Here is a 25,466-nt window from a genome sequence, read left to right as displayed (position 1 = left end):
ACGCTGCTCCAGTGCGGTTCGGTAGGAGTGTTTTTATGAGCAATAGCCGGGACCAACAGCTTAAGATGTCCTTCGAAGCATGATTTTTTCTTTTTTTGGACAATCAGGTGCTTCAAACCTGCAACCTTACCAAACAAAGGACAGTCTTACAGAGTGATTTTCGATATTCCCATCCCATGTTATATAAAGTCACAAAAAAAGCCACGCTCTTCTCAGTGTAGCATTCTCAAACAAACCTCTGGCCACCCCTTCGGGGATACAAGCGCGATGCTATGTTGTCACCACCGGGAATTGCACCCGGGACCTCCGGTTCGTGATCGCTCGACGTAAAATGAGTTGGGTATTCTCAGTTTAAAGTTGTCACTCTGTATAAACGCAAAGGTACCGTAAACACCGGTTACAACCAGAGTTCGACAGTCGTTCCACTTACGAGTATGTTCCCAGCCAGCCAGACTTTATCGTGACGTAACTTGACGTGACGGATGTAACAATTGACAGTCGAGACCGAACTCGTTCTCATCTCGAAAACTCGTCATGGAAAACGCGAATGTCTCTTGTGTCATGAAATATGACCATTTCATGAAATGGTCGAACACATCATGAAATGATCAATTCTACGATCTGGCCACGACATAATATGCATTCATGTGTTACATACATGTGTTACTATAGTAACACAAGTGAGTCAGTGAGTGACCTTTCGCTTTCATATTAGATGTAAAGGGTTACCTTTTACAAATACAATACAAATCCCTATATCGTCGTTCACCCTACTTAAACCACTGTTCTTTGATAGAACAAATTGCATGCAATGTAGCATTCAATCACCAAATTGTCTTCATTTCCTATAAAATTAAAATTTTGAAGTTTCATAACCGCTACTTAACAACACCCTACGTTTGTAAGATATTGAACAAATAAGTATTTTTTCTTTGACGATTTGAAGCATTTAAAAGTGAGTAGCGCATTCAAAATTTATCAAATCAAATCTAAATATCGCACATCTAGTTCTTAAGTCATAAATGTCAAAAAATCTGAAATTGAGTTAACTTAGTAATTAACGTAGATATGGCAAAACAAAAATCGTTAAAGCGATCTACTGTAAAATTTAAAAAAATACATTTATGTCTTTAAAGAACTAGATGTGCGATATGTGTGTGTACACGAAACATTCAGACATGATCATCCTTCATCCTTTCTCAAACTTCTAAAGTAGAAATGCCACTTTAGAAAATTCCAAAAGAAAAAAAAGGAAGGAAAATATAGGATAAGAAAGGAAAGGACTCATATTTGGATATTGTTGCGAACCTCTTATGGAAGATTTTATAGCTTTGAATTTTTGGTTTTGTTTTTTATATACGTCTTATGATCCATGTTGTATTTAGGTGAAAGTAGAATAAAACTCTCTTGGAAGCTAAGTATCTGGGGGCACGGGAGTGCCCCGGCCAACACCAGCAAAGCGAACCTACCTTTCTCGAAACGTCGATTTTTTTAACGAGCATGCCTCATATGTATGTATATTGCGTAACATAGAGTTTATAAACTTAGGGTTTGTATAGTTAGAAGCTCTCTACATGAGATCTGACAACTTTCTGACGTTGCGATCGATTTGATCTCGTCTTGGTGACATTTTACATGAAAATGTTCTTGTTGGGTTTTTATTTATCGTTTATCGTAATACAGTTCATATATCAGCTATCACCATAGCTCGCAGATATCATCATCTCCCTAGCGTTACCCCGCTTTTCATAGGGTTCGCTTGCCTAACCTGAAGATTCGACAGGTCCGGTTTTTTACAGAAGCCCAATCCGGTCCCAAACAGGTCCGGTTTTTAGCAGCCCAACAAGTTAAGTCACCTACCTCTTACCTACTTTAAGGAAAAATCGATATTTTATTGTCATACTGGTGCTAATTCCTGTCAAACACAATCTAATTTTATTTTAAGTTATATCTGTCATTTTCTTATAGTATAAAAGGAAAGGGACGGGTAATCAACAAGCATAAAATTTATGGAACACACGTCAATTTTAAGCACAAATCTAAAACAACCGTCTAAAAAATTTGCAATAATAATAACCCGACAGAATTATGTTGCATACCAGCGAGATACCTTTTGATTCGCCCGGGTTATTCATTCATTTACTCATTCTACCTAAAATTAAGAGTTGCCAATCATCCGTCCCTTTCCTTGTCGGCGTATAAGAAAATGACAGGTATGACTTAAAGTAAAATTAGGTGTCTGCAGGAATCGGGGCCATTGTGTTGCTTGTAAAAAGGATAGAGCGAACGCTGTTCTTATGTAAGTAGGTATTACTCTTAACAGATACAATCTGAACTTGGACAAAGGTGAGCGAGTATTCAAGTCTGTGTACAAGATTACTGGAACCTTGAACGTTATCTAGCACAATACGTAATGCAATCTTTCGTACTGTCTTGATAAGTAACGCTCACCTACAATCATGGCCGAACTATAAGTATTAGAGGAATGTCAATTGCCATACTGCGACGCGTAACCCGGAAAAATACTAAACTCCATATTAACTCTAAACTGAAAATTATCTTTATTCAGTTGGTAACATAGTTACACTTTGATTCGTCAGTTTTAACATACATACATAACATAAACAGCCTATATACGTCCCACTTCTGGGCACAGGTACCCCTCAATCAACCAGAGATGTATGAAGCATACTCCACCTCGCTACTCCACTGCATCTAACTTTTTTTATAAAACTACTAACTAACAAAATCTTTCACAATTTCCAATGAATCACCAGCAGGCTTCTTTCATGGCAAGGACTATATTTAAACCTGGTATTATCTTTAGTCTCCGTTTTGTGATAAGGCGGAGTGCTACTTGAATCATCACTATTGTAACAGAGGTGTGTTATCTTGTATAAACATCGTATCTTGCAGGTTTAGCTATCATGCTTATAATATAGTACTAAATGAGTCGCCTAAGTTGTTATTCTAAATATTATTCCTAATATTAATCTCGCACATAAACCGATATAGAGTGGTAGCTCAGTTGCAGGTTCAAATCCAGCACAGGCGTAAACCAATGGTTGTCGAATTTGTTTTTGAATTCATGTTTGGATCATAAATGATTATTGAGTCACGTACTCAGAGGTGAAAAAAATCATCGTGGGGAACCCACATCCCGAGAAATGAATTTTCGGAGGTATGTGTTTTCCCTTCGCGGGTTGGACGGTCAGACAGGCAGTCGCTTATGAAAAAAAACCGGACCTATCAAATCTTCAAGTTAGGTTAGGTTAGGTTAGATTCTGTGTAAAACGGGATAGTGCTAGGGAGATGACATAAACCGATTAAGCAAAGGACGATAACACAGACACAGGGTTTACAGTGACATGCACTCGTTGCACGTGTTTCGCGCCGCGCGCGACTCGTCACTGGGCCCAGTTTAAGACTGGGACGAGATGTCCCCTAAGCCGACCAGAGTCGTACGATGGTTTCGACCAATAGACGTACGGCGTTTATCCACGTCGATAGTATTCGCAGTGTCTATTGACCAAAGCCCTCGCTATAATTCGCGGATCCCGTGCCGCCCGTGCATAAGTAATTGACTCAGCAACCTTGCCCGCAGACTAATTACGTTAACCTTAACGAGGTAACCAATTATTGTAGACAGACCATTATGCCAGTGAGACAGACATATAGACACAACACACGCCAGTAGTCCCTAACTACGGTGGGCAGAGGTAGAGCCTATAGTCACCAAAAAACCTGCAGTCAGTTTTGTTGATACGAAGCCTTAACAATCCATAAATGATAAACCATATCCTAGATTGACGAATAACCAGAATGCGCGTTAGCATCAGATAAGTCGCCATTGTACGACTACGAAGGTTACTTAAAGCAAAAACAAGAAAAAATAACAAGAAACTGAATTAAGCCAGAAATACAAAAAAAAGATATCACAACAAAACACAAACAAAATTAATCAATAAAATTAATGAAAATTTTAAAAACTATGTAACAAAAACAACACTTACAGTCTATTTATCATATAAGAAAAACTCTTGCAATGTGTAAAAACTTTTCCCAATTAAGAACTTTCTTGAGTTAATTATAAACTTTTTTATATTTAAATCTTCTTCGGAATCCTATGGAAGATTTTAACTGTCATGACAACAAGAATTTAATATACGTATGTATATTAGCTCAACTGGTAAGAATACTGGGAATGAGGGAATCATTCGCCTTCTCATTTGATATTCTACTTAGATAATATTTACGACCCTCCGGTTGATTTAGGGGAGGCCTGTGCCCAGCAGTGGGACGTATATAGGCTGTTTATGTAAGTACTTAACTAGAAATTCCCTTCGGTCGCCATGGAAACTGTTTTTTAAAAACCGTTAAAACTAATAAATTAAAAAAAAAAAAAACATTTATTTCGGGTGTTTTCCCATAGCAATTGTTAGTAACAAAGTCTTATATCTATCTATGTTAGTAAAAAATTACAATTAATCAGTTAAATAATTATATAATTTCGTGTCTTTGGCAAGTTGGATGCGGGTCCAGTGCTGCATAATAGCACCGTCCACGTCCAGCCTTGCCGCGACAGTCTGCAGGAAATAATAGACATGTCTGGAGGTAATATAGGCTCAATTCCTTTGCAGATCCTGATCGGCATAACACTCATGGTATGGGTGGTGCAGAAGGCTCGGAAGGAGCTGACGATCGCAATAATGGCGGCTGAGCTCGGCCGCGAGACGATATCCACCTCGAGCGGCTCCAGCATCAGCTAGCCGACGGCGCGCGCGTCCACCGACGTGGACAGTGTCTCCGACGACCGCTCCAGCTAGGGTACGTCATCATCATTAATTTAAGAGCCACGTTCTTGCCGGTATAACATTCTCCATACATACATACAGTCATGAGCATGAGCAATATCATGTACCCACTTTAGAACCCTGTCGCACTATGATATTAATTGACATTTAATGAGGCTTACGGTTTAAATTGTCAAAAAAGTTAATGTGATATGGTTGCAAAGTGTATACATATTAGTACTCGTGACCATACATACATAAACAGCCTATATACGTCCCACTGCTGGGCACAGGCCTCCCCTCAATCAACCGGAGGGGGTATGGAGGATATTCCACCACGCTGCTCCAATGCGGGTTGGTGGAGTGTTCCCTCTTGCCTTTCACCCACAGTACTCTGTCTTACGCGAGTGGGATGGCGCTCAGACTAGTCTATTTCAAAGCCGTTCTAGGACTCCTGTCCTCCGTCTCTGAATAGTACTGACAGTCACTGCTGCCCTCTGTCAGGCTCCAGGTTATAGTCCATGTGACTAGGGTACGTACTGCAATACAAATAGCTGATGATCTCAATAATTACGGCTGAGCTGGGCCGTGACACGGTATCCACCTCGTGCAGCTCCAACTGCACAGCATAACACCACACCTCGGACACTTCATACAAACAACCTCGTTTCACATGGACGACATTACAACAACACATGAACAGAACAGACATTACACATGGACGTTATCGTACACGCGCATCTGTGTGTACGTCTGCCGCCCATACGATTGAAGACTAAAGTAAGACCCAGGGGGTGAGGTAAACCTAGCTAAGCCGCTGGTGGGGAGCGGAGAGTTGCCGTAGTATTCCTTATCATTAGCCTGTATGATCCCACTGCTGAGCAAAGGCCTCCCCCACGTCTTTCCAAATATCCCGGTTCTGTGCGAGCTCTATCCAGTCTTTTCAGTTTCAGTTGTGGGTACCACAGGACGGACACCGTAGACATGGTAGACCCTGGAAACGATGGCGCGATGATCTCGACGGTTATCGAAAAGACTGGATAGAGCTCGTAGTATTCCTTATTCTATGTTAATACTTAAATATACAAACCACAGCGTTTTCAATTCAAATAGATAGCAATCGAAAACGCACATTTAATAGGAGTATCTAGTGATCGCAATCGCAAAGCGAACGTTCCCAATCAATCAATGATACAATACAAATATGCGAATTTTGTCTATTTTGATGATTTGCACGCATGGGGAGCATGGTAACTCGACGACGGTGCACGCCGTGTTTAAACATGCGACAACTGTATAAATATTGTCAATTAATTTCAATAGCATCACTGTAGTTAATATTCCTATTATTATAATTTTGAGTGTTATTTTTTCTTCTGTTCTTCTTTCGGGGTCTACACACGGTAATAAAGAGCTACTGGGGGGTTAATATTGGCACATCGAAGCGATTCATCTAAGAAAGCAATTTGACATGACATTTGCGCATATTAAAGTAAGTGCGCATTGCAAACAAATGTCAAAAAGCAATATTGCTTTCTTAGATGAATTTCTTCGATGTGGCCATTTTAACCCCGCTGCATTACTGTATTATTTCCACGACAGTTAGTAACACACCTAATATTTTGGAGCAGGAGTGGATCCAGGTTTTAAGTCGTTGGGTCATCAGGTACCAGACGACCTATCTCCGTAGAGAATTAGGTTATATTGCAGTGGCTACCCATGACCCAACCTGTCGCCCAGGGTCCACCCATGTTTTGGAATCTTTTATTCGATCCCATGTAAGGTGTATGCAAGGTTTTCTTCGGAACGTTGGCACTTATGTTGAATTTTGAATTCATATTTGTTGTTGTTAATTTTCTTTTTTTTCCCTTCCAGGTCTGGCCTTGGACGGGTGGTTGGGCCCGCCCGCCCAAGATGAAACCTACGTGTGAGGAACCCAGTGATATTAACTTATGCCGTCGTACCTCTTAGAGGCGCAGGCCGCGCGACAAGGCCCTTCGTGGCCCCTGATGTGACCCTTTGAGGCCACAGATGAGGACCTTTGTGGCCCCAAATGAGGCCCTTGGCGGCCCCAGATATGACCCTTTGAGGCCCCAAATGAGGATCTTTGTGGCCCCAAATGTGACCCTTTGAGGCCCCAGTTGAGGACCTTTGTTGCCCAAATGTGGCCCCATGCGGCCCGCTAGGTATAGTAACTTGTGATGGTAGCTTAGTCCGCTAGAGCGTGTTGCAAATGATTCACTGAAGGCGAGATAAAATAGTAATTGCATATAATTTATCATGTGTTATATGAACTTTATCAGATAATGTGAACTGTTTATCATGTCTATTGTGTTGGATCACGCGAGTTTGGTATTTTGTATGCCATTATTAAAAAAAATGAGTAAAATGTGAAATAGGCTATTGACAAAAATAAATATCTATTTAACGCAAATATAAAATTTGGCACGTGAAAACGCAGTTCCATTTCGAAAACAATCGTCTGAGTAATTATTGTTAAAATACAATACTATTGAAGCAGTATACATTTTTATTATTAAACATGTTTCTTTTTGGGAATATTTTGTTTAGACTAACCACGTTTAGATTAAATTGTCATAAGGAGCCTCAATTCTACGGGCTTTGGCCCTAGCCCCACGCAAGCCTTCCAAAAGTCCGATTCAGTCAGGATTGTAATTATTATGCAAATCTTTTACATATCCATACATAAACTCACGCCCGTAATCCCTAATGGGGTGGGCAGAGCCACAAGCAATCAAATCATTTCTTAGTCATTATGTATAAGACTGACAGTGATTATTTTATAATGCATTTTTAAATGTGTTCATCAATAGTGTAAAAATATATTTTCCCGTAGCAAAAAAATAGCCATAAGTATTTTTCAAAAGCAAAAAATATTTTACTATTTTTATCATAACATAAGCTCATGATTATATCCACAAGATGGATTAAGTACCCACGCCTCACCGAGCTTTCTGATAGACCAACGTGTTTTCCAATTTTTCTTGGCAAAAATCGTTGTCTTTTGGGAAAACCAAAGACGTGCGTGTACGGCGTCTATTTTGGGTTTGGATAACCCAAAAATGTTAAATCTAGATTAACCAAAACTATACGTTTGTTTACATTGGACTTTCCGTCTGCATCGGAATTTGCAAACGGTCTTTATTTACAAACATCACACGAGAAAACGGCGAAGAAATTCGAAAACACTCTTATTCTCATTCTGTCGCGTTACAAATCGCAAATGAAAGAATGCGACAATAGTATATTATATCTCTGACCTCTGTTTAAGAGTAATTCTACTGATTTATGCTCTTGGAGAGAATCCAACTTTTTTCGCCCAAGATATAAGGTTACTTTATGAAATGGAACGGCGGGTTTTTACTGCGACGTAATTGAAATAAATGACAGTCGCGCACGCATTTCACAGTAACTAACTATAGATACCTACATAAAAACATACGCTGTCTTATACGTCCCACTGCTGGGCACAGGCCTCCCTTCGCAGCTCCAACGCGAGTTAGGAGAGGCGTTTTGGGCGAGTAGCCTGATAATAAAGGCGTGCCTTCCCAAACACAAAATCGTCTTACTTTTTCAGACAATTAGTGACTATATTTTTTTTCCCCCTCCACAGCTCCGGTTGATTGAGGGGAGGCCTGTGCCCAGCAGTGGGACGTATATAGGCAGTTTATGATATATTTTATATCGATTTTTTTTTTAAATTAAGTATTCAAGATAATTTCCGGTTTGATCAAAATCTCATTTGATAGTACGGCCTAAGATGGCACAAGTTTTTCTAATTTTTGGTTTTAAGTGCTTATAATCACTCTATCTACTCCACAGAGGGAAGTAGGTAGAAAAGGTATTGGCTCAATATTCAAAAGTACTAACAGAACCTTCTAAAATATATTTTTATATATTTTTAAAACAGTTCATCTAGTATTACAGGATTATAATAATATATTTTTCCGAAATCCGATTGATAAATGATATGCAATTTCCCGGAATATAGCGCCAGATAAGCTATCTGATGGCAAAAATATACGGCGCCAAAGTCGAACACGTGTGAAATGTATGATTGAACCAAATAGTCTTACGACGGATTTGCACACAAACTGAATCTTATAGTCACTAACATAGAATCTAATTTTTAAGAAGTATGCAATGCTAATGGGATTAAAAGTGTGTCTGTTATGATTATGATCTTGTTTAATATGCTAAGAAAAAATTAAAAGTTAATAATTAAATAATTCCTTTCGCATTGCATATTTTTCCTTCCCACACACTCAAAAGTGTATTTATTACAACTTTATATAAGAATATTTTCGTAGTTATGACATATTATTGAATGTAAATAAAAAAGTAGTTTTTTCATGACACAGGTGTAGAAAAAATATTTTTCAAAGATTTTCCGCGTATAAAAATGTAGTACTTTTCGTATTCTTGTATGTAATAAGTACTAAAATGTTAGTATTAAATGTTGCCAAAATAATGCAGTTGGGTTCAAAAGAGTTTGTAAGTATATAAATGTAAAAAATATGTAGTTAGTGTTACAACTTTGTTACTTTTAAATATTAATTTATTTAAACAAATTATGATATTTGAATGGTCATATTTACAATAATATGTTATTGTAACAGTATCAAAACGCAGGCCGATAAAAAAATAAAATATGAAAGCACTTTTGGCCTCGACTGTCTGTACGCATTCTTTTGATGCCAGTGCATGTTTGTGTCGATCATAAAAATACAACAAAATATTTGGCATTTATTCTTATGATTAGTGAGACTAAAGCACCGAAATTACGATTATAAATTAAAAAGTATAATTAGAAACAAGCCCTCAAAACCTATTATGACGGAAATATTTTACAAAGATTGCTTGTTCACAATTCAAAACATAATATAAAATAACAGCTCTATTCAATGAATATTTTATTTAATTTCCGAAATAATAAGCAAAGGGCTAGAAATAAATATTTAATGGCTTTGTTTATTCTAGGCCGCAATAAAATTGTTGTTCTTTTGTTTGTTGATTATTTTTAATTTTAAAATACATTATTCGAAATTCAGATTCCTAAAACTATATAATTTATATGAATTACTGTATTTTTTCCTTTTTGGCATAAGTATTTTAATTTTAAAAAAATTAGAGAGAAACCACAGATAACATAACTTACTTATCGCTGCCATTGGCGCCAAAATTATATTTTATGAAACCCCAAGCGGTGAACTGTCATTGTGTTATTTTAAATTATTATTCTGAACAGACGAGAACTTAAATGTTATACTGCATTGTCTGAAGTCAATGAGAAAGTTGATTTGTCCTAGATATTTTTCTGCCTATTCCAATGGCAAATAAGCGTGTTCTTATGACTCTGCTTTTATCTGTGGGTTTTATGTCCTATTGTATTAGGAGAAAAGTGCGATTTCATTTGGTTTTGTAATTAAAATTGTAAAATTCTATTGCAAGACCATTTTCTATGTGAGTCGGGATAATATGGTAATTATTTATTATGAATTATGTTCAACTGTTAAATATTATGAGATTTTGATCTCTGTTTCTGTCAACATAATGAATGTACTGGTCTTAGCATTGGTTGTTATTTTATTATTTATTTTAAAATTTGATTTAAAATTGTTCTTCCTTTGTAATATCCTTAAGACTGATTTTCGTTTTGTTCGCGGGTCTAATTTCTTCCGAATTTAGAATGCTTTTTTGACCTTAATCTTTAGTCTCAAATATGTTGCGTAGATTAGTCCCCAAGTCCCGATAATGTCCTGATATCTTGAATAGTTTCGATCTTGCACATACTAATGGTGTTACTAATAATTATGACACAATGTGGCTAAAAACTTCACTTTTATCCCGTCAGGTGTCGCTACTTTGTTGAGTGTCAGTAAATAACCGTTGCGCATACTGTTTGATTGAACAAACATATAGTGTTGGATATGTTTTTATATTATGCTTCTGTGCGCAGGGTTAAACTGCAAAAATACATATTTTCTAAATATCGGGAAAAAAAACTTTGAAAAACGTCAAGTTATACAAGACTTTCTAGTCCGCCTAAAAAGGACGAATGATTGGTTGACAGCTGTTAATTTTAAATTCAACTCGGTTGAATTATCGAACGCCATTTAACGAGTACTTCAGTAAGTACCAAATTTTAAAGAACTTAACTAACACTATACACTGTGCAAGATTTACCAAAAGTTCCAAGATGCCTCTTTACTAATAATTTATAGAAATTATTATTTGGTTTTGACCAAAAAAAATGGGACTGAGTTATATTTGATATTGTTTGACGTCAATCACTGCCTTAAAATTATTATTTTAGTTAGAAATAGTTCGATGATTACGTTATAAATGTCAAATTAAGCATTTTCTGTTCCCATTTTACTCAGGTGCACGTAGTATCTTTGTTATTGTTACAAAGTATATTATTTAAAAAAACAGTAAAATAAAATCTTTTTTCATAGTACCCCCCTTGTAATTCGTTAACACGTTGAAGTTCTATCGTTATTAAAAAAGTTTTCGAGGCACTTAAAAAATTACAAAATGTGAAAATCAGTGAAAACGAGCAATGATCAAATAGCTGGGAATATTATTAAGAAAACCAAGTTATTAAATATTTTTAAAAGCATGTGTGTAGGTTTTGCAAGTGTGTTTTGTACAAATTAAACAATGTCTTCTAACAAATTTCTATTAAAAATACTATTCTATCTTACAACCCTATACCTACAGTTCTGTATTATTGTATAAATAAATACTTACTCAATTTTGAAATTACCTAATATAATCTTTGACATTATATTCTAGTTTATTTCTTTATAATAAATATAAAAAAAACATGACGTATATTTCGAAGAGATAAAAATAAAGTTCACCTCACTTAACAACCTCTGCCAACCCCATTAGGGATACAAGCGTGAAGCTATATATTAGAAAAGTAAATTACGAGAGGGCATTATATTTATTTTTTATAACATGTACTTTTTTCTGATCCCGCTGAAAAGTATTCGTATTTATAAATTGGCCTAAAATCTTTTATATATTATTATTTTAAATATTATTGTATAATATTTGTAGAAATCTGTATAAAGTTATATTGCAACCGATACCTATTCAATCTAAGTAATAGGTGATTGTAATAATTGTCCATACAAACAGCTTAATCAAAATTATTGAATGTGTTAAAAGGTAATTACTTATTGTAAAAGCTCAATATTGGTGCTAATTCCTGTAAATACCATCTAATTTTATTTTAAGTTATATCTGTCATTTTCTTATCCGTCGAAAAGGAAAGGGACGGGTAATCGAGAAGCATAAAATTTATGGTACACACGTCAAATTTAGGCAGAAATAAAAAAACCCAAAATTCTATATTGGCTAGTAACCCGACAGAATTAAGTTGACAGCACACATCAAACGGGTTGATATGAGCGAGATGTCTATTTTATTCGCCCGGGTTATTCGTTCATTTTAAAATTGTCAATCATCCCTTTCCTTTTCGGCGGATAAAAATGACAGGTATAACTTAAAATAGGATGTGTCTACAGGAATCGGGGCCAATTTAATATTATAATATCGCCGTGATATATATTTTTTAATATCTGTCTAAATACAAATCTTGGCAAATAATTAGCAAAAAATAAATAAAAACCGGCTATTTAAATAAAACATCTTTAGTATTACACATTGTTATGAGTTTTATTTTTTATTGGTTGCAATTAAAAATCAGTGCCAAATTATTTTTATAATCTATATAAAAAAAAGTTTTCAATCCTGTTCCATTTTATTGCTACAATGTAGTTAATCATTTACTTACAATTTGTATTGGGAATGTTTCTAATGAAATTAACTTCAATAATAACTTAGTATAGTTCACATCTATTTTAAGTGTACAGGGTGTAGGTTGCTTTGAATGAAAAACTTGGATCCAAAAATATAAAAGCCTTGTCATAGCGTAATATAAATCCTAAATCCCGATTTTGAGGATATACGGAATGTTAGTGCAAAAATATGGAACTGAAAATAATTAAATTTGAATTTTCCGACAGAAAATCAATTACACTTGATATCCAGTCAGAATCATGGTCTGAATCATACCTGTCAGGATTCGTTACGGTGTCACTAACACCTTGTTATTACTTTATTTAAAAAAAAAACGTATTTTCTTGAGCTATATGACACGGTTTCCTTATATTTTGATTCGAGTTCTTACGTCAAAAAGACTCACAACACCTACGGAAATTACTAAAATAATTGATAATTTAGACCCAAATGTTAGTGCTGGTTTGGATGGAATCACCACAAAATCACTAAAGTGTGTGAAAAACCTAATATCTGAAGAGTTTAGTCGGTGCGTAAATAATTGTTTAGAGCAAGGTGTATTTCCGGACAGCCTCAAAATTGCTAAGATAACGCCTATTTATAAATCTGGTAGTCGTTCAGATCCAGGTAACTACCGCCCCATCTCAGTGCTACCTGTTGTTTCTAAGATATATGAAAAGATTATTTACAGCCGTCTAGAAGAACACCTAGATAGAATCAATTTTCTCTATGAAAGGCAATATGGCTTTAGGAGTAAATCAAACACCTTATCTGCGACGGTAGACCTTGTAACCGAAATCAAGAACAGTATAGACCAAAGAAAAATTGCTTTGGGAATTTTTATTGACCTTAAGAAGGCCTTTGACACCGTGAGCCATGAGATTTTGTTAAATAAGCTAAATGACATTGCTATTACTGGTACTGCTCATAATATTCTTAAATCCTATCTTTACAATCGCCAACAAGTTGTTAAGATTGCAGAATCAAAAAGTAGCCCAAAACCAATTATATTCGGTGTCCCACAAGGGTCGATTTTGGGACCTTTACTGTTCTTGATTTACATAAATAACATCTGCAAACTTGACCTGAAAGGAAAATTGTCACTATATGCCGACGACACCAGTTTATTCTACTTTGGACACAAAATTGATTCTATAATTACAGATGCCCAAGGAGACTTGGATGTTCTTAATATCTGGTTCCAGTGTAATCTTCTCACTGTAAATGCAGCTAAAACACATTACGTAATTTTTCGAGCCAAAAATAAAAAAATACCTGACTTTCTACCTTTAAAACTTAACAATATAGTAATTGCTAGAACAGACAGTGAAAAGTACTTAGGTCTAACGCTAGATGATCGCTTAACATGGAAATCACATATTAAAAATGTAAAATCCAAATTAACATCACTCACTGGAGCACTTCGTGGCATTATTAGATGTCTACCATTAAATGTACGATACACGATCTACAACTCACTTGTTAAACCACACATAGATTACTTGATTGAATTATGGGGATCAGCTGCCAAAACAAACATTAGAGCTATACAAATTGCACAAAATAAATTGATAAAAGTGTTGTTCAACTACGACTATCTGACTTCCACTGACATTCTATACAAAAAAACAAAACTAATGAATATTGCACAGACATTTCGATACTATACCTGTATATTAATAAGAAAAATTTTAATGAAAGATATACATACTACAATAACTTTCACGAAAAAAAGTCAAATACAAACCAGGCATCAGTTAAGATCGGCAGACAACTTAATGTTGCCGCGCCCACGGACTAATTACGGAATAAATAACATAACCTATCAAAGTGTAGACCTATATAATAAATTGCCTAAAGATATTAAAGGAGCCAAAAGCATGCTTACATTTAAACGATTACTGAAATATCACCTGACTAACTTGGGTAGTTGTGTGGGTCACAGATAGACTATGAAATGCTGCTTTTTAAATAAAGATAGGTCTTAAACTATTAAACCATTTTCTTGTCCTAGGGAGCATCGGAGCATCGGCTTATTCTCCAAATGCAAAAACCAGCTTTAGTAAGGTATATACTATATTTTTCACATAGTTGTTAAGACGACATAGTTTTGTGATTCCATACAAATTCCATAGCAATTTTTAGTTTTGACGTTTTGTAAGACTAGCTAATTTGACTATAACTAACTTTGTGATCCCTGTTTTGGTTAGGACATTGCACACTCATCACCTGATTTTCCAAAAGTAAGATGATCCGTGCTTCGGAAGGCACGTAAAGTAAGTAAGTAGTCGTTGCATGAGGTTGGTAATCATACCTACTAATAAAGTAAATGGCAAATTAAAGTAAAGCTAAAATTATATACACACATATATACATATAAATTAACTAACCATACTTGTAACTAATAAAATATATTTTTATCTATCTATTCCATCTCCGACGCAACTACGCTCGGCACTTCCAGTTCGCACTAGATCCGTGTGCTTTGCTCGTTGAATGAGTAGTGCCTATAACGCTTCGCACAATAACACCTCATGCAACTTATTCGTCAACTACCTACCTCGTTTTATTTTTTATAGTAGAAAATAGAAATATTGTAATTCGTACGCTTGTCTCAAACATATATTACTTATATTAAAATATTTTTAAGTTTCTCATGTAAGTGAATTGTAAAATTCTTATGAGAATAAATTTTCTTAAACCTGAAATAAAATGAGATGAAATAAAATCAAATAAGATGATCGATCTAAAAAAAAAATTCTACATCCCTGTACCGATGACTTATTCAATTTGTATTCTACCAAAGGTGTGATGCTTCAAACAACACCTATGCTCAGAATATTTGAATTATTACACTATATTTTTATATTAAGTAGCAAAAAAATAAATAGTATAAAGAGATTGCATTTATTGTTAACGAATTTATTTTGTGTTATTTTGTATAACGCCACTGTTACGAGTATAAGTTTGGAATTGTTGTAATGAGGAGTTTTCCATTAGGTATTTGTAATTTTAGTTCTTTAAAGAAACAAGAGATGGCGCTGACATCACTTTTGGAAATTTATTCAAGCAAATAAACGAAAAAAAGAATTATCAAAATCGGTTCATACACGACGAAGTTATCCCCGAACAAACATAAAAAAATAACGGTCGAATTGAGAACCTCCTCCTTTTTTGAAGTTGGTAAAAACAAAATGAAACAGTCCATTTATTTGCATCATTCGGTATAATTGATGTTATTTTTTAATAAGAAAAAAATACTACTTATATATAATTTTGTAGGTAGTTTAAAATTGTTATTATGGCCTCTTGCGGTCCAGATTTCCAGACACAATTTATCGGATTACTTCCCTTGAATATGGGAACGTTAAGGGTGTTGGGACCCTCGCTCAGCAACAATAGATGGCGTAAGTGTAGCGGTGGTTAAAATTATTATTTTTGCCATAGATAAACTAAGATAAATGAGCTCTACGCCTTTTTGCCACTACTTGAAGGTCTAGAGAACCTACGAACAATAAAAAATATAATAAATCCTTTCTATTTTGTTCAGGTTTACTCTGGGTTTATCCATATCATCGAATGGCATGGCTACACTTACGCCATCTATTGTCTATCTATGCAAAGTTTTTTGAAGTGATATCAACGCCATCTCTGTATAATGATGGAACTAACTGGAAAACTCCCCATTTAGTCACTGTCTGGCGAAATTGTTCACAATAACGACACCTTAAAAGGAGCCTTATAAATAGACTAGATGTCGCGTGGTTCGCTCGCAGCAAGCTGCTCGCGTATTTTGTTTTCCCGCCATTTTTTTTACCGCGATAGAATTTGACCAAGACTTAAATAGGTCTCGTGAAATCAAAAAAGTTCTAGGTGCTATAGTTTTTCCAGGCCGTAGGGTGTCTCCCTGATGCGGAGCAGTTTTCCAAGATGACGTTCCGATAACACCCCTTTACATCGTTTTTACACCCGAGACATTTTCTGGACAAACAAAAATTTGTATGGCGGCCATCTTGTTTTTCGGCCATTTTGTTTTTTTTTTCACCGGCGATAAAATTTGACCAAGATTTTATTAGGTTTGGTGAAAAAAGAATCGTTCCAGGAGCGATAGTTTTCCCAGGCCGTAAGGTGCCGCCCTGATGCGGAGCAGTTTTTGAAGGTCGGGAAGTATTTCCATACTCAATATGACGTTTTGATCTCATCCCTCTTACATCATATTCACCCCGAGGCATTTTCGAGAAAAACGATAATTTTGTATGGCGGCCATCATGTTTATCCGCCATTTTGTTTTTTTTTCACCGGCAATAAAATTTGACCAGGATTTAAATAGGTATCGTGAAAACAAAAAAGTCCTAGGTGCGATAGTTTCGCCAGGCTGTAGGGTGTCTCCCTGATGCGGAGCAGCTTTCGAAGATCGAAAAGTATTTCCATACTCAACATGATGTTTCGATCACATTCATCATACATCATTTTTACCCCCGAGGCATTTTCGGGAAAAACCAAAATTTTGTATGGCGGCCATCTTGTTTTTCCGCCATTTTGGTTTTTTTTCACCGGGGATTGGATTTGACCAAGATTTAAATATGTTTCGCGAAAAAGAAATTGCTCTAGGTTTTATAGTTTTGCCAGGCCGTAGGGTGTCTCCCTGATGCGGAGCAGTTTTTCAAGATCGAGCAGTATTGAAATACTCAACATGACGATCCGATCACATCCCTATACATCATTTTTACCCTCGAGGCATTTTCAGGAAAAACTAAAATTTTGTATGGCGGCCATCTTGTTTTTCCGCCATTTTGGTTTTTTTTCACCGGTGATTGGATTTGACCAAGATTTAAATAGGTTTCGTGAAAACAGAAAAGTTCCAGATGCGATAGTTTTGCCAGGCCGTAGGGGGTCTCCCTGATGCGGAGCAGATTTTCAAGATCGAGAAAAATTTCCATACTCAACTGGACGTTCCAATTACAATTCCATACACAGATTTTACCCCCGAGACATTTTCTGGAAAAACGAAATTTTGTATGGCGGCCATCTTGTTTTTCCGCCATTTTGATTTTTTTTCACCGACAGTAGAATTTGACCAAGATTTAAATAGGTTTTGCGAAAAAAAATTTGATCCAGGTATAATAGTTGCGCCAGGCCGTAGGGTGTCTCCCTGATGCGGAGCAGTTTTCCAAGATCTGGAAGTTTTCCCATACTCACCGGGAGGTCCCGATCACACCCCCCATACATCATTTTCACCCCCCGACCCTCCTTCTGGGAGAACAATTATGTCAGTGAGTGAGTGAGTCAGTCAGTCAGTGGGTTTGTAGCTATATATAATATAACTAGATTTCGCGTGGTTCGCTCGCAGCAAGCTGCTCGCGTGTCTTTACCGCGATAGAATTTGACCAAGACTTAAATAGGTTTTGTGAAATCAAAAAAGTTCTAGGTGCTATAGTTTTGCCAGGCCGTAGGGTGTCTCCCTGATGCGGAGCAGTTTTCCAAGATGACGTTCCGATCACGCCCCTATACATCAATTTTAGCTCTGAGACATTTTCTGGAAAAACAAAAATTTGTATGGCGGCCATCTTGTTTTTCGGCCATTTTGTTTTTTTTTTTCACCGGCGATAAAATTTGATCAAGATTTAAATAGATTTCGTGAAAACAAAAAAGTTCCAGGTGCGATAGTTTTGCCAGGCCGTAGGGTGTCTCCCTGATGCGGAGCAGCTATCGAAAACCCAGACGTATTTTCATACTTGACATGACGTTCCGATCACATTCCTATACATCATTTTTACCCCCGAGGCATTTTCAGGAAAGACGAAAAATTTGTATGGCGGCCATCTTGATTTTCCGCCATTTTGATTTTTTTTCACCGACAACAGAATTTGACTAAGATTTTAATAGGTTTGGTGGAAAAAAAAATGTTCCAGGTGGCATAGTTTTGCCAGGCCGTAGGGTGTCTCCCTGATGCGGAGCAGATTTTCAAGATCGAGCAGTATTTCCATACTCAACTTGAGGTTTTGATCACACCTCCCATACATCATTTTTACCCCCGAGGCATTTTCTGGAAAAACGAAAATTTTGTATGGCGGCCATCTTGTTTTTCCGCCATTTTATTTTTTTTTCACCGGGGATTGGATTTGACCAAGATTTAAATATGTAATGCGAAAAAAAAATTGCTCCAGGTTTTATACTTTTGCCAGGCTGTAGGGTGCCGCCCTGATGCGGAGCACTTTTCAAAGATCGAGAAGTATTTTCATACTCATCAAGACGTTCCGATTACAACCCCATACACAGTTTTTACCCCCGAGACATTTTCTGGAAAAACAAAATTTTGTATGGTGGCCATCTTGTTTTTCCGCCATTTTGTTTTTTTTTCACCGACAATAGAATTTGACCAAGATTTAAATAGGTTTTGCGAAAAAAAATTGCACCAGGTATAATAGTTGCGCCAGACTGTAGGGTGTCTCCCTGATGCGGAGCAGTTTTCCAAGATCTGGGATTTTTCCCATACTCACCGGGAGGTCCCAATCACACCCCCCATACATCATTTTCACCCCCCGACGCTCCTTCTGGGAGAACAACCCTGTCAGTGAGTCAGTCAGTGAGTCAGTCAGTCAGTCAGTGGGTTTGTAGCTATATATAGTATAATAATAATAATTACATGTAATAAAGATTTTCTCTATTTAATGTGCTGTTTACTATACTTACCCTTAAAATAGGTTATTTGATTTGGTTATCGTGACTCTTATGTCATCTTACTCTTAATAATACTACTATATATCTGGGGAGTTTTATAAAGGCTACACTGAAGAAATGTATCTAAAAAGCAATAGGTACGGTCACGAGCATTAATATGTATACACTTTGGTACCATGTCACATTAACTTTTTTGACAAATTGTACTGTAAGTCTCACTAAATGTCAAATATGTTAGTGCGACAGAGTCCTAAAGTGGATACATTATATTGCTCATGACTGTACTGCAATTTGACATTTGTGCATATAAAAGTAACTGCGCGATGTCAAGAAATGTCATAACAAAATTGCTTTTTTAGATAATTGCTTCAATGTGGCCAGTTCTGTAACAGCAAGAAAACAAGAGTTTAAAATCAATCGTTTATTTTATCAGGCTCTCATAAGTTACATTTCGAGTTTCATTTTAGACTATAAACATAATATAGTAACTACCTTCTTTTGAAACAAACTTTAAATTTATGATCGTTTCCGGACGTCGCCTGAGTAGGGTGGGCAGGGGTTGATCGTACTTATAATTAATGAGTTGAGATTAGAAGGAGACAAAACATCAGTAAGACAATGGAAAGACAGAGATACTTCAGAATTAGTTAAATTGACGCATACCGAATTTGGAACGTGAATACTTATAATATATGGTTATGTCTGTCTGAGGGGGGGAGCGATTGTGGCGGACCCAACTAGTTGGCCAGCTAGTTCCGCCCACATGCAACAGATGGCGCCACCATTCAATAATATAGTCCTGAAACGCGCAAGCTAAGTTTACACAGCGCAACGCATATATACAACTAATTGTCGATCCCTAATCACACTACCAACTTATGGCTAGCGGGGTACTAACCTAAAAGTATAGTATGATATATACGAAAAGATTGACTGATTTGTGAGAATTGATACATAAATATAAACATGCAAACTTACAAACTTGAATATAAAAATATCGCCTCCTTCACTCCCCCACTTCAGGCATATTCACCATCAAATGGCTAGTCAATGATTCTTTGCAATACAATCTATACAATTCGCTCTGAAATACCGTAACGTAGACAAAAATAATATTATATGCGAAAATAACGTTATTTACAAACAAAATATTCCCTTGTTCTTGGTTTGTAAACCGAAAATTACATTTGGCAAAAAAAGAGTAGATTTTCTCTTAATTGGCAATACTGAACCTATCATGACAATACTCTTTGTTGACCAATAAAATGACTAAAGTTAATGTTAGTTTCTACTATGACCAGAAACAGCTTCTGTGGGCCAATGGTTAAGTGGTTGATTAGTTTTACACAATCCAGAAGTTCCGGGTTCGAATCCCGGTGGGGATATATCACAAAAAGGTTTGGGTTTGCTTAGGACATTACAGGTTGATCATCCGATTGTCTGGAAATAAGATAGCTTCGGAAGGTACGTCACGGTTTCTACTTACTGATGTAAGTACGTAGTCGTTACATGAACCATGTCAGGGGCCTTTGGTCGCTCAATAATAACCCTGACACCAGGATTGATGAAGTTGGTAATCCACCTCATAACCTACACGATAGAAGAAGACTATGATCACAGACTTCCCTTACCGGGTGAGAGCCCTCAGCGCTCCCCGTTTGTCCGGCCAAGTAGTTAATGCCATTTGAGGAAAATCTACAATAAGTCACGTTAAAAAAAAGTCTTCTCTTTTTTGCCAATGTATATGTATACATGTTATATCAATTGTCTATTTAAAATGGGTAGAGACGCAAAGAACACATGATTGGTTTGTCAAACTACATCTCGGCCGCACCCCGGACACTTCAAACAAAACACTTCGTTTTATGCAGACACTACAAATTGACGTTATCGTACACGCGCATATGTGTGTGACGACTGACGACCATACGACTCGAGACTATCGTAAGACCGAGGGGGGGGTGAGGTAAACCTAGCTCAGCCGCTGGAGAGCGGAGAGTTGCCGTTCTATACGTAGTATTATTCCTTATTCTATGCCTCGGATCTAGTAGCCTACACATTCATAACGAATATTATACTAATTATTATTTCCTTCTGCGACTGCGTATAATAATATAAATACTGAAACTGAACACAACTCCCATTTTACAATCATTTTTACAAAATTACATCATGTTGAACTCCGTGGCCTCTGCCAAAGGGAAATAGGCGTGATAATGGTGCTATTTCCTGTAAACACCATCTGATTTTATTTTAAGTTACATCTGTCATTTTCTTATCCGCCGAAAAGGAAAGGGACGGGTAATCGACAAGCATAAAATTTATGGAACACACGTCAATTTTAAGCACAAATCTAAAACAACCGTCTAAAAATTTTACACTGGCCAATAACCCGACAGAATTATGTTGACAGCACACGTCAAACGGTTTGCATACCGAGATACCTTTTTGATTCGCCCGGGTTATCCATTCATTTACTCATTCTTCTTAAAATTAAGAGCTGTCAATCATCCGTCCCTTTCCTTTTCGGTGGATAAGAAAATGACAGGTATAACTTAAAGTAAAATTAGGAGGTGTCTGTAGGAAACGGGGCCATTATGTACCTATGTATGTACATTATGTTCACAATTATTGCAATTTTTTCTGCTCGAAAATGCCTAATAATTTCGTGAAATGGACTGTTGTATTTAGGGTTCACATTTAAAAATAATCTGAGACAAACAGACTCAAGACCTTCAATTTTATAATACTTTCCCTCTTGGAGCAACTACACGTTAAAACCCCTCTCCAGTTTGTTTTTGTCATATATTACACGTCATATTTATTATAATGTAACTTACTTGTAGCTTCACAGCATTATCTTGATCGACACTTAAATTTATTTTAACCTTTTCAAGGTTATATAATATTTTCTCACAATTGGCGTCCATATCATTTATTGTTCTATAGAAAAGTCGCTCAAAAATATTTGCACATGTGCTGGCTTCACTATTATGCTTATTGTAATTAATAATTATAAAATAAATCAATATTGTTTTTTATCATTTTCAAACATTTAAAGATGGGAAGTCTGCCAGGTATTTTAGGAAAATTCCCAAATACAGCACACCACCACACCACCCTTACAGATAAAGCGAGTTGATAAAAATCATGCATCGTACGAGGCTACATATAGGTTATAATAGTAATTGTATGTAAATATTTTTGAGCGTACTCCTTGAAAAAGTGTTAAACTACACGTTCATTTCTACAGCTCATATTTTAAACATATTTTACGACGTTTACACTAGCAACACTGATAAGTGACGCTTTGTGATTCGATGTTGCCAGCTTAAATTCGTAAAAATATACCAATATAATAAATCTTAAGAAATAGGCTCCAAATAATTGGAAGGATTTTAAGTGCCAGGGTAAATACAAAACTAGTTTATATTAACTGGATTTTAAGAAAAATAGATTAAAAATGGAAGAGCAAGATTTTTCTTTCCTTTTAGCATATTTTCTGCTCATAGATATAGCATTTAACAATTATGTTTAAATAAATGAGACGGCAATTTAAAATTATAGTAAACAAAAACTATTTTCCTAAATCCAGTTGTTATATTTTTTAATAACAACACTCCTTGAAGAAAATTGGCAATATACACGCGTTTCAGACTTGTTATATTAGAGAAGAAACGGTCCCGTTATTCTGATTCCGGGACCATCATCCGGTATTTACGGGATCACTTAATATACAGGCTATATTACAAAATCCCGAAATGAGACCTTATTTGTGCAACTCTAGTTTCAAAAAACCTAAGAGTGGATTCGTTAAAAAGTAAACTCCTGACAATTTACTAGCGACCCGCCCCGGCTTCGCTCGGGAGCAATGCTGAGAAAAAAAATATTTACGACATCACATTAAAAACCTCAAAAATAACAGTATTTCTCCACTATTTAATAGCTGTTATTATACATATAAACCTTCCTCTTGAATCACTATCTATTAAAAAAGCCGCATCAAAATCCGTTGCGTAGTTTTAAAGATTTAAGCGTACATAGGAATATAGGGACAGAAAAAGCGACTTTGTTTTATACTATGTAGTGATTACTAGGGTTGAACTACGTCTAGCCGCACTGCATCGCACTTTCTCATGCTTCTATCCTTTTCTGTCACTCAGAACCGTTATTTGCTAAAGCGAGATAAAGAACGGGAGTGCGATCGCACTTCACCGCTTGGCATTATCTCGCTCTAGCAAATGACAATAAAAGCAAAGGAGAATTTTATTAATTCAATATTTATCGTCATAATTATATCCTTTGAATATGTATAACTAAATAAGATACGTTACTGTTTAACAATTTTTTTTTGTACTTTAGAACCCTGTCGCATTAACATATTTGACATTTAGTGAGACTTACAGTTGAAATTGTCAAAAAAGATAATGTGACAACAGGGAAGACGGGTTCAAATTATCGACCATGTGGAATCCAGTAGTAGGTGTTGTAAAAAGCTAGAAACGGCCTAATGTGGTGAAAAAACGTGAGGACACAGTGAGTGCGGTTTGTCGTAGTGAGTTTGGTGCGAGTTCAGATGGTTCCGAACATTCCGATATCAAAAACATAAACAAGCGGCAAAGAAAGAGGGTAGACAGATATGTCTGCCCGTAGAAAATTATGGATCTACCTACTCCACTCCAATCTCATCAGTCATCCCGTGATCATGGCACTTGCAACAGTGTCGAAATATCGGGAGTCTCATATCCCCATTTAAACGCGGTAAGAACCCGTTATTATGTGTTTTAATTAAGATAATGTGACACGGTGCTAAAGCGTATTATAATGCTCATGAAGGTACGTAGCAATGTACCGTACGATTTTATGTGCGGATTTATTTATGGGTATAAAAATGCCTGAACGTAGCCTAGAAAGTCCCTCATCGTAGTAATAAAACGAATATCCAATTAAAGAATAATTTCACAGCAATTTATTCCTTCTATAATGATACATTTAGTGTAAAGCCATATAGGCTTTACACTAAAAATAGCCACGGTATAAAAAGACCAGATATGCTCAATCCTACGACAAGCCGCCATTGCTAGCCCTTTGATGACGTAAGTGTTACCAGTGTTACCATTAAATTCTTCACTTTTATTATTGAAAATTAAGCGAATTAATGACTAATGTATTTAATTACTATTACTTGTCACTTATATAAAAATCATTAATACTGTAAGTAAATCTTTTACTAAAAGTTCAAAATTTCCTTGCAAAGTATACATAAAAACATTGGCCGTAGGTAATTTATTTTTTACGAAATGGCTACGCAGGGTGGGATGACGTCAGCTGGGCCTTGAAATGTTAGCTGTCACTTTTTAGCACACCTGGTTTTGTTATACCATGTACGGCCGCGAGCATTAATATATATACACTTTGGTACCATGTCACATTAACTTTTTTGACAAATTGAACTGTAAGTCTCACTAAATGTCAAATATGTTAGTGCGACAGAGTCCTAAAGTGGGTACACTATATTACTCATGACTGTACATAGCGATTGTCACATACGAAAATATGATAATTTCTTTCCCTAATTAACATTACATTTGGTGATATACAGTGACACAATTATAATTTAAAAATACTATATTAAGAAGATTTACGATTTTCGTGGAGGCGAATGTACAATCGCGAATATAAGTCACTTCGAGATCCTTCTAGAAATCTCATCTCTCGCTCTTACTTATAACAAAATGTTCAAGTGCGAGAGAGATAGAGCACGGAAGCAAACTTACGCTCAGACACTACTCGACTCGTCTTTATCACATTTGCCAAATCAGCATGACAGGGGGCGTGGCCTCGTAGTTGAGAACCATATCGCATTAACATATTAAAATTTCACATTTAGTGAGACTTGCAGTTCAATTTGTGAAATAAGTAAATGTGACAAGGTACCAAAACGTACACATACCTATTAATGCTCGTATGCGCAAGCGTGCACGCACGCTCTCGTACGTAATTTGTCACAATTTGTATACATATCTAGGTTGAGGTTTTGTGTACCTACTTTCCAAGTTATCCCTCTCAAACGTGTATTGCTTATCTATAATGATAATTTATTTACAAAGCAACATACCTAGTCAGCTATCGCCTCTAGCAGCCGAGCGTAATTTGATT

At 36.2% G+C, this 25,466-nt stretch overlaps 1 protein-coding gene and 1 long non-coding RNA gene across 2 annotated transcripts in view; both read left to right on the top strand.

Annotated features, from left to right (window-relative positions):
• LOC126372544 (transmembrane protein 64) overlaps positions 1 to 13,023 on the top strand; it is a 38,889-nt gene extending 25,866 nt beyond the window's left edge. The window contains exons 3-4 of the mRNA XM_050018364.1: positions 4,641 to 4,827; positions 6,669 to 13,023. Coding sequence (XP_049874321.1) covers positions 4,641 to 4,769 — 129 coding nt within the window. The 3' untranslated portion in view covers positions 4,770 to 4,827; positions 6,669 to 13,023. The remainder of the gene's footprint in view (positions 1 to 4,640; positions 4,828 to 6,668) is intronic.
• The window catches only part of LOC126372600 (uncharacterized), a 209,997-nt gene that overhangs the window by 106,668 nt on the left and 77,863 nt on the right, over positions 1 to 25,466 (top strand). The gene's annotated exons all lie outside the window — the stretch shown is intronic.

This window comes from Pectinophora gossypiella, chromosome 14 (assembly GCF_024362695.1).
Source record: "Pectinophora gossypiella chromosome 14, ilPecGoss1.1, whole genome shotgun sequence".
In the NCBI taxonomy this organism is placed as follows: domain Eukaryota; kingdom Metazoa; phylum Arthropoda; class Insecta; order Lepidoptera; family Gelechiidae; genus Pectinophora; species Pectinophora gossypiella.
Note: the sequence above shows the minus strand (reverse complement) of the source record. Positions and strands in the feature narration are given on the sequence as shown.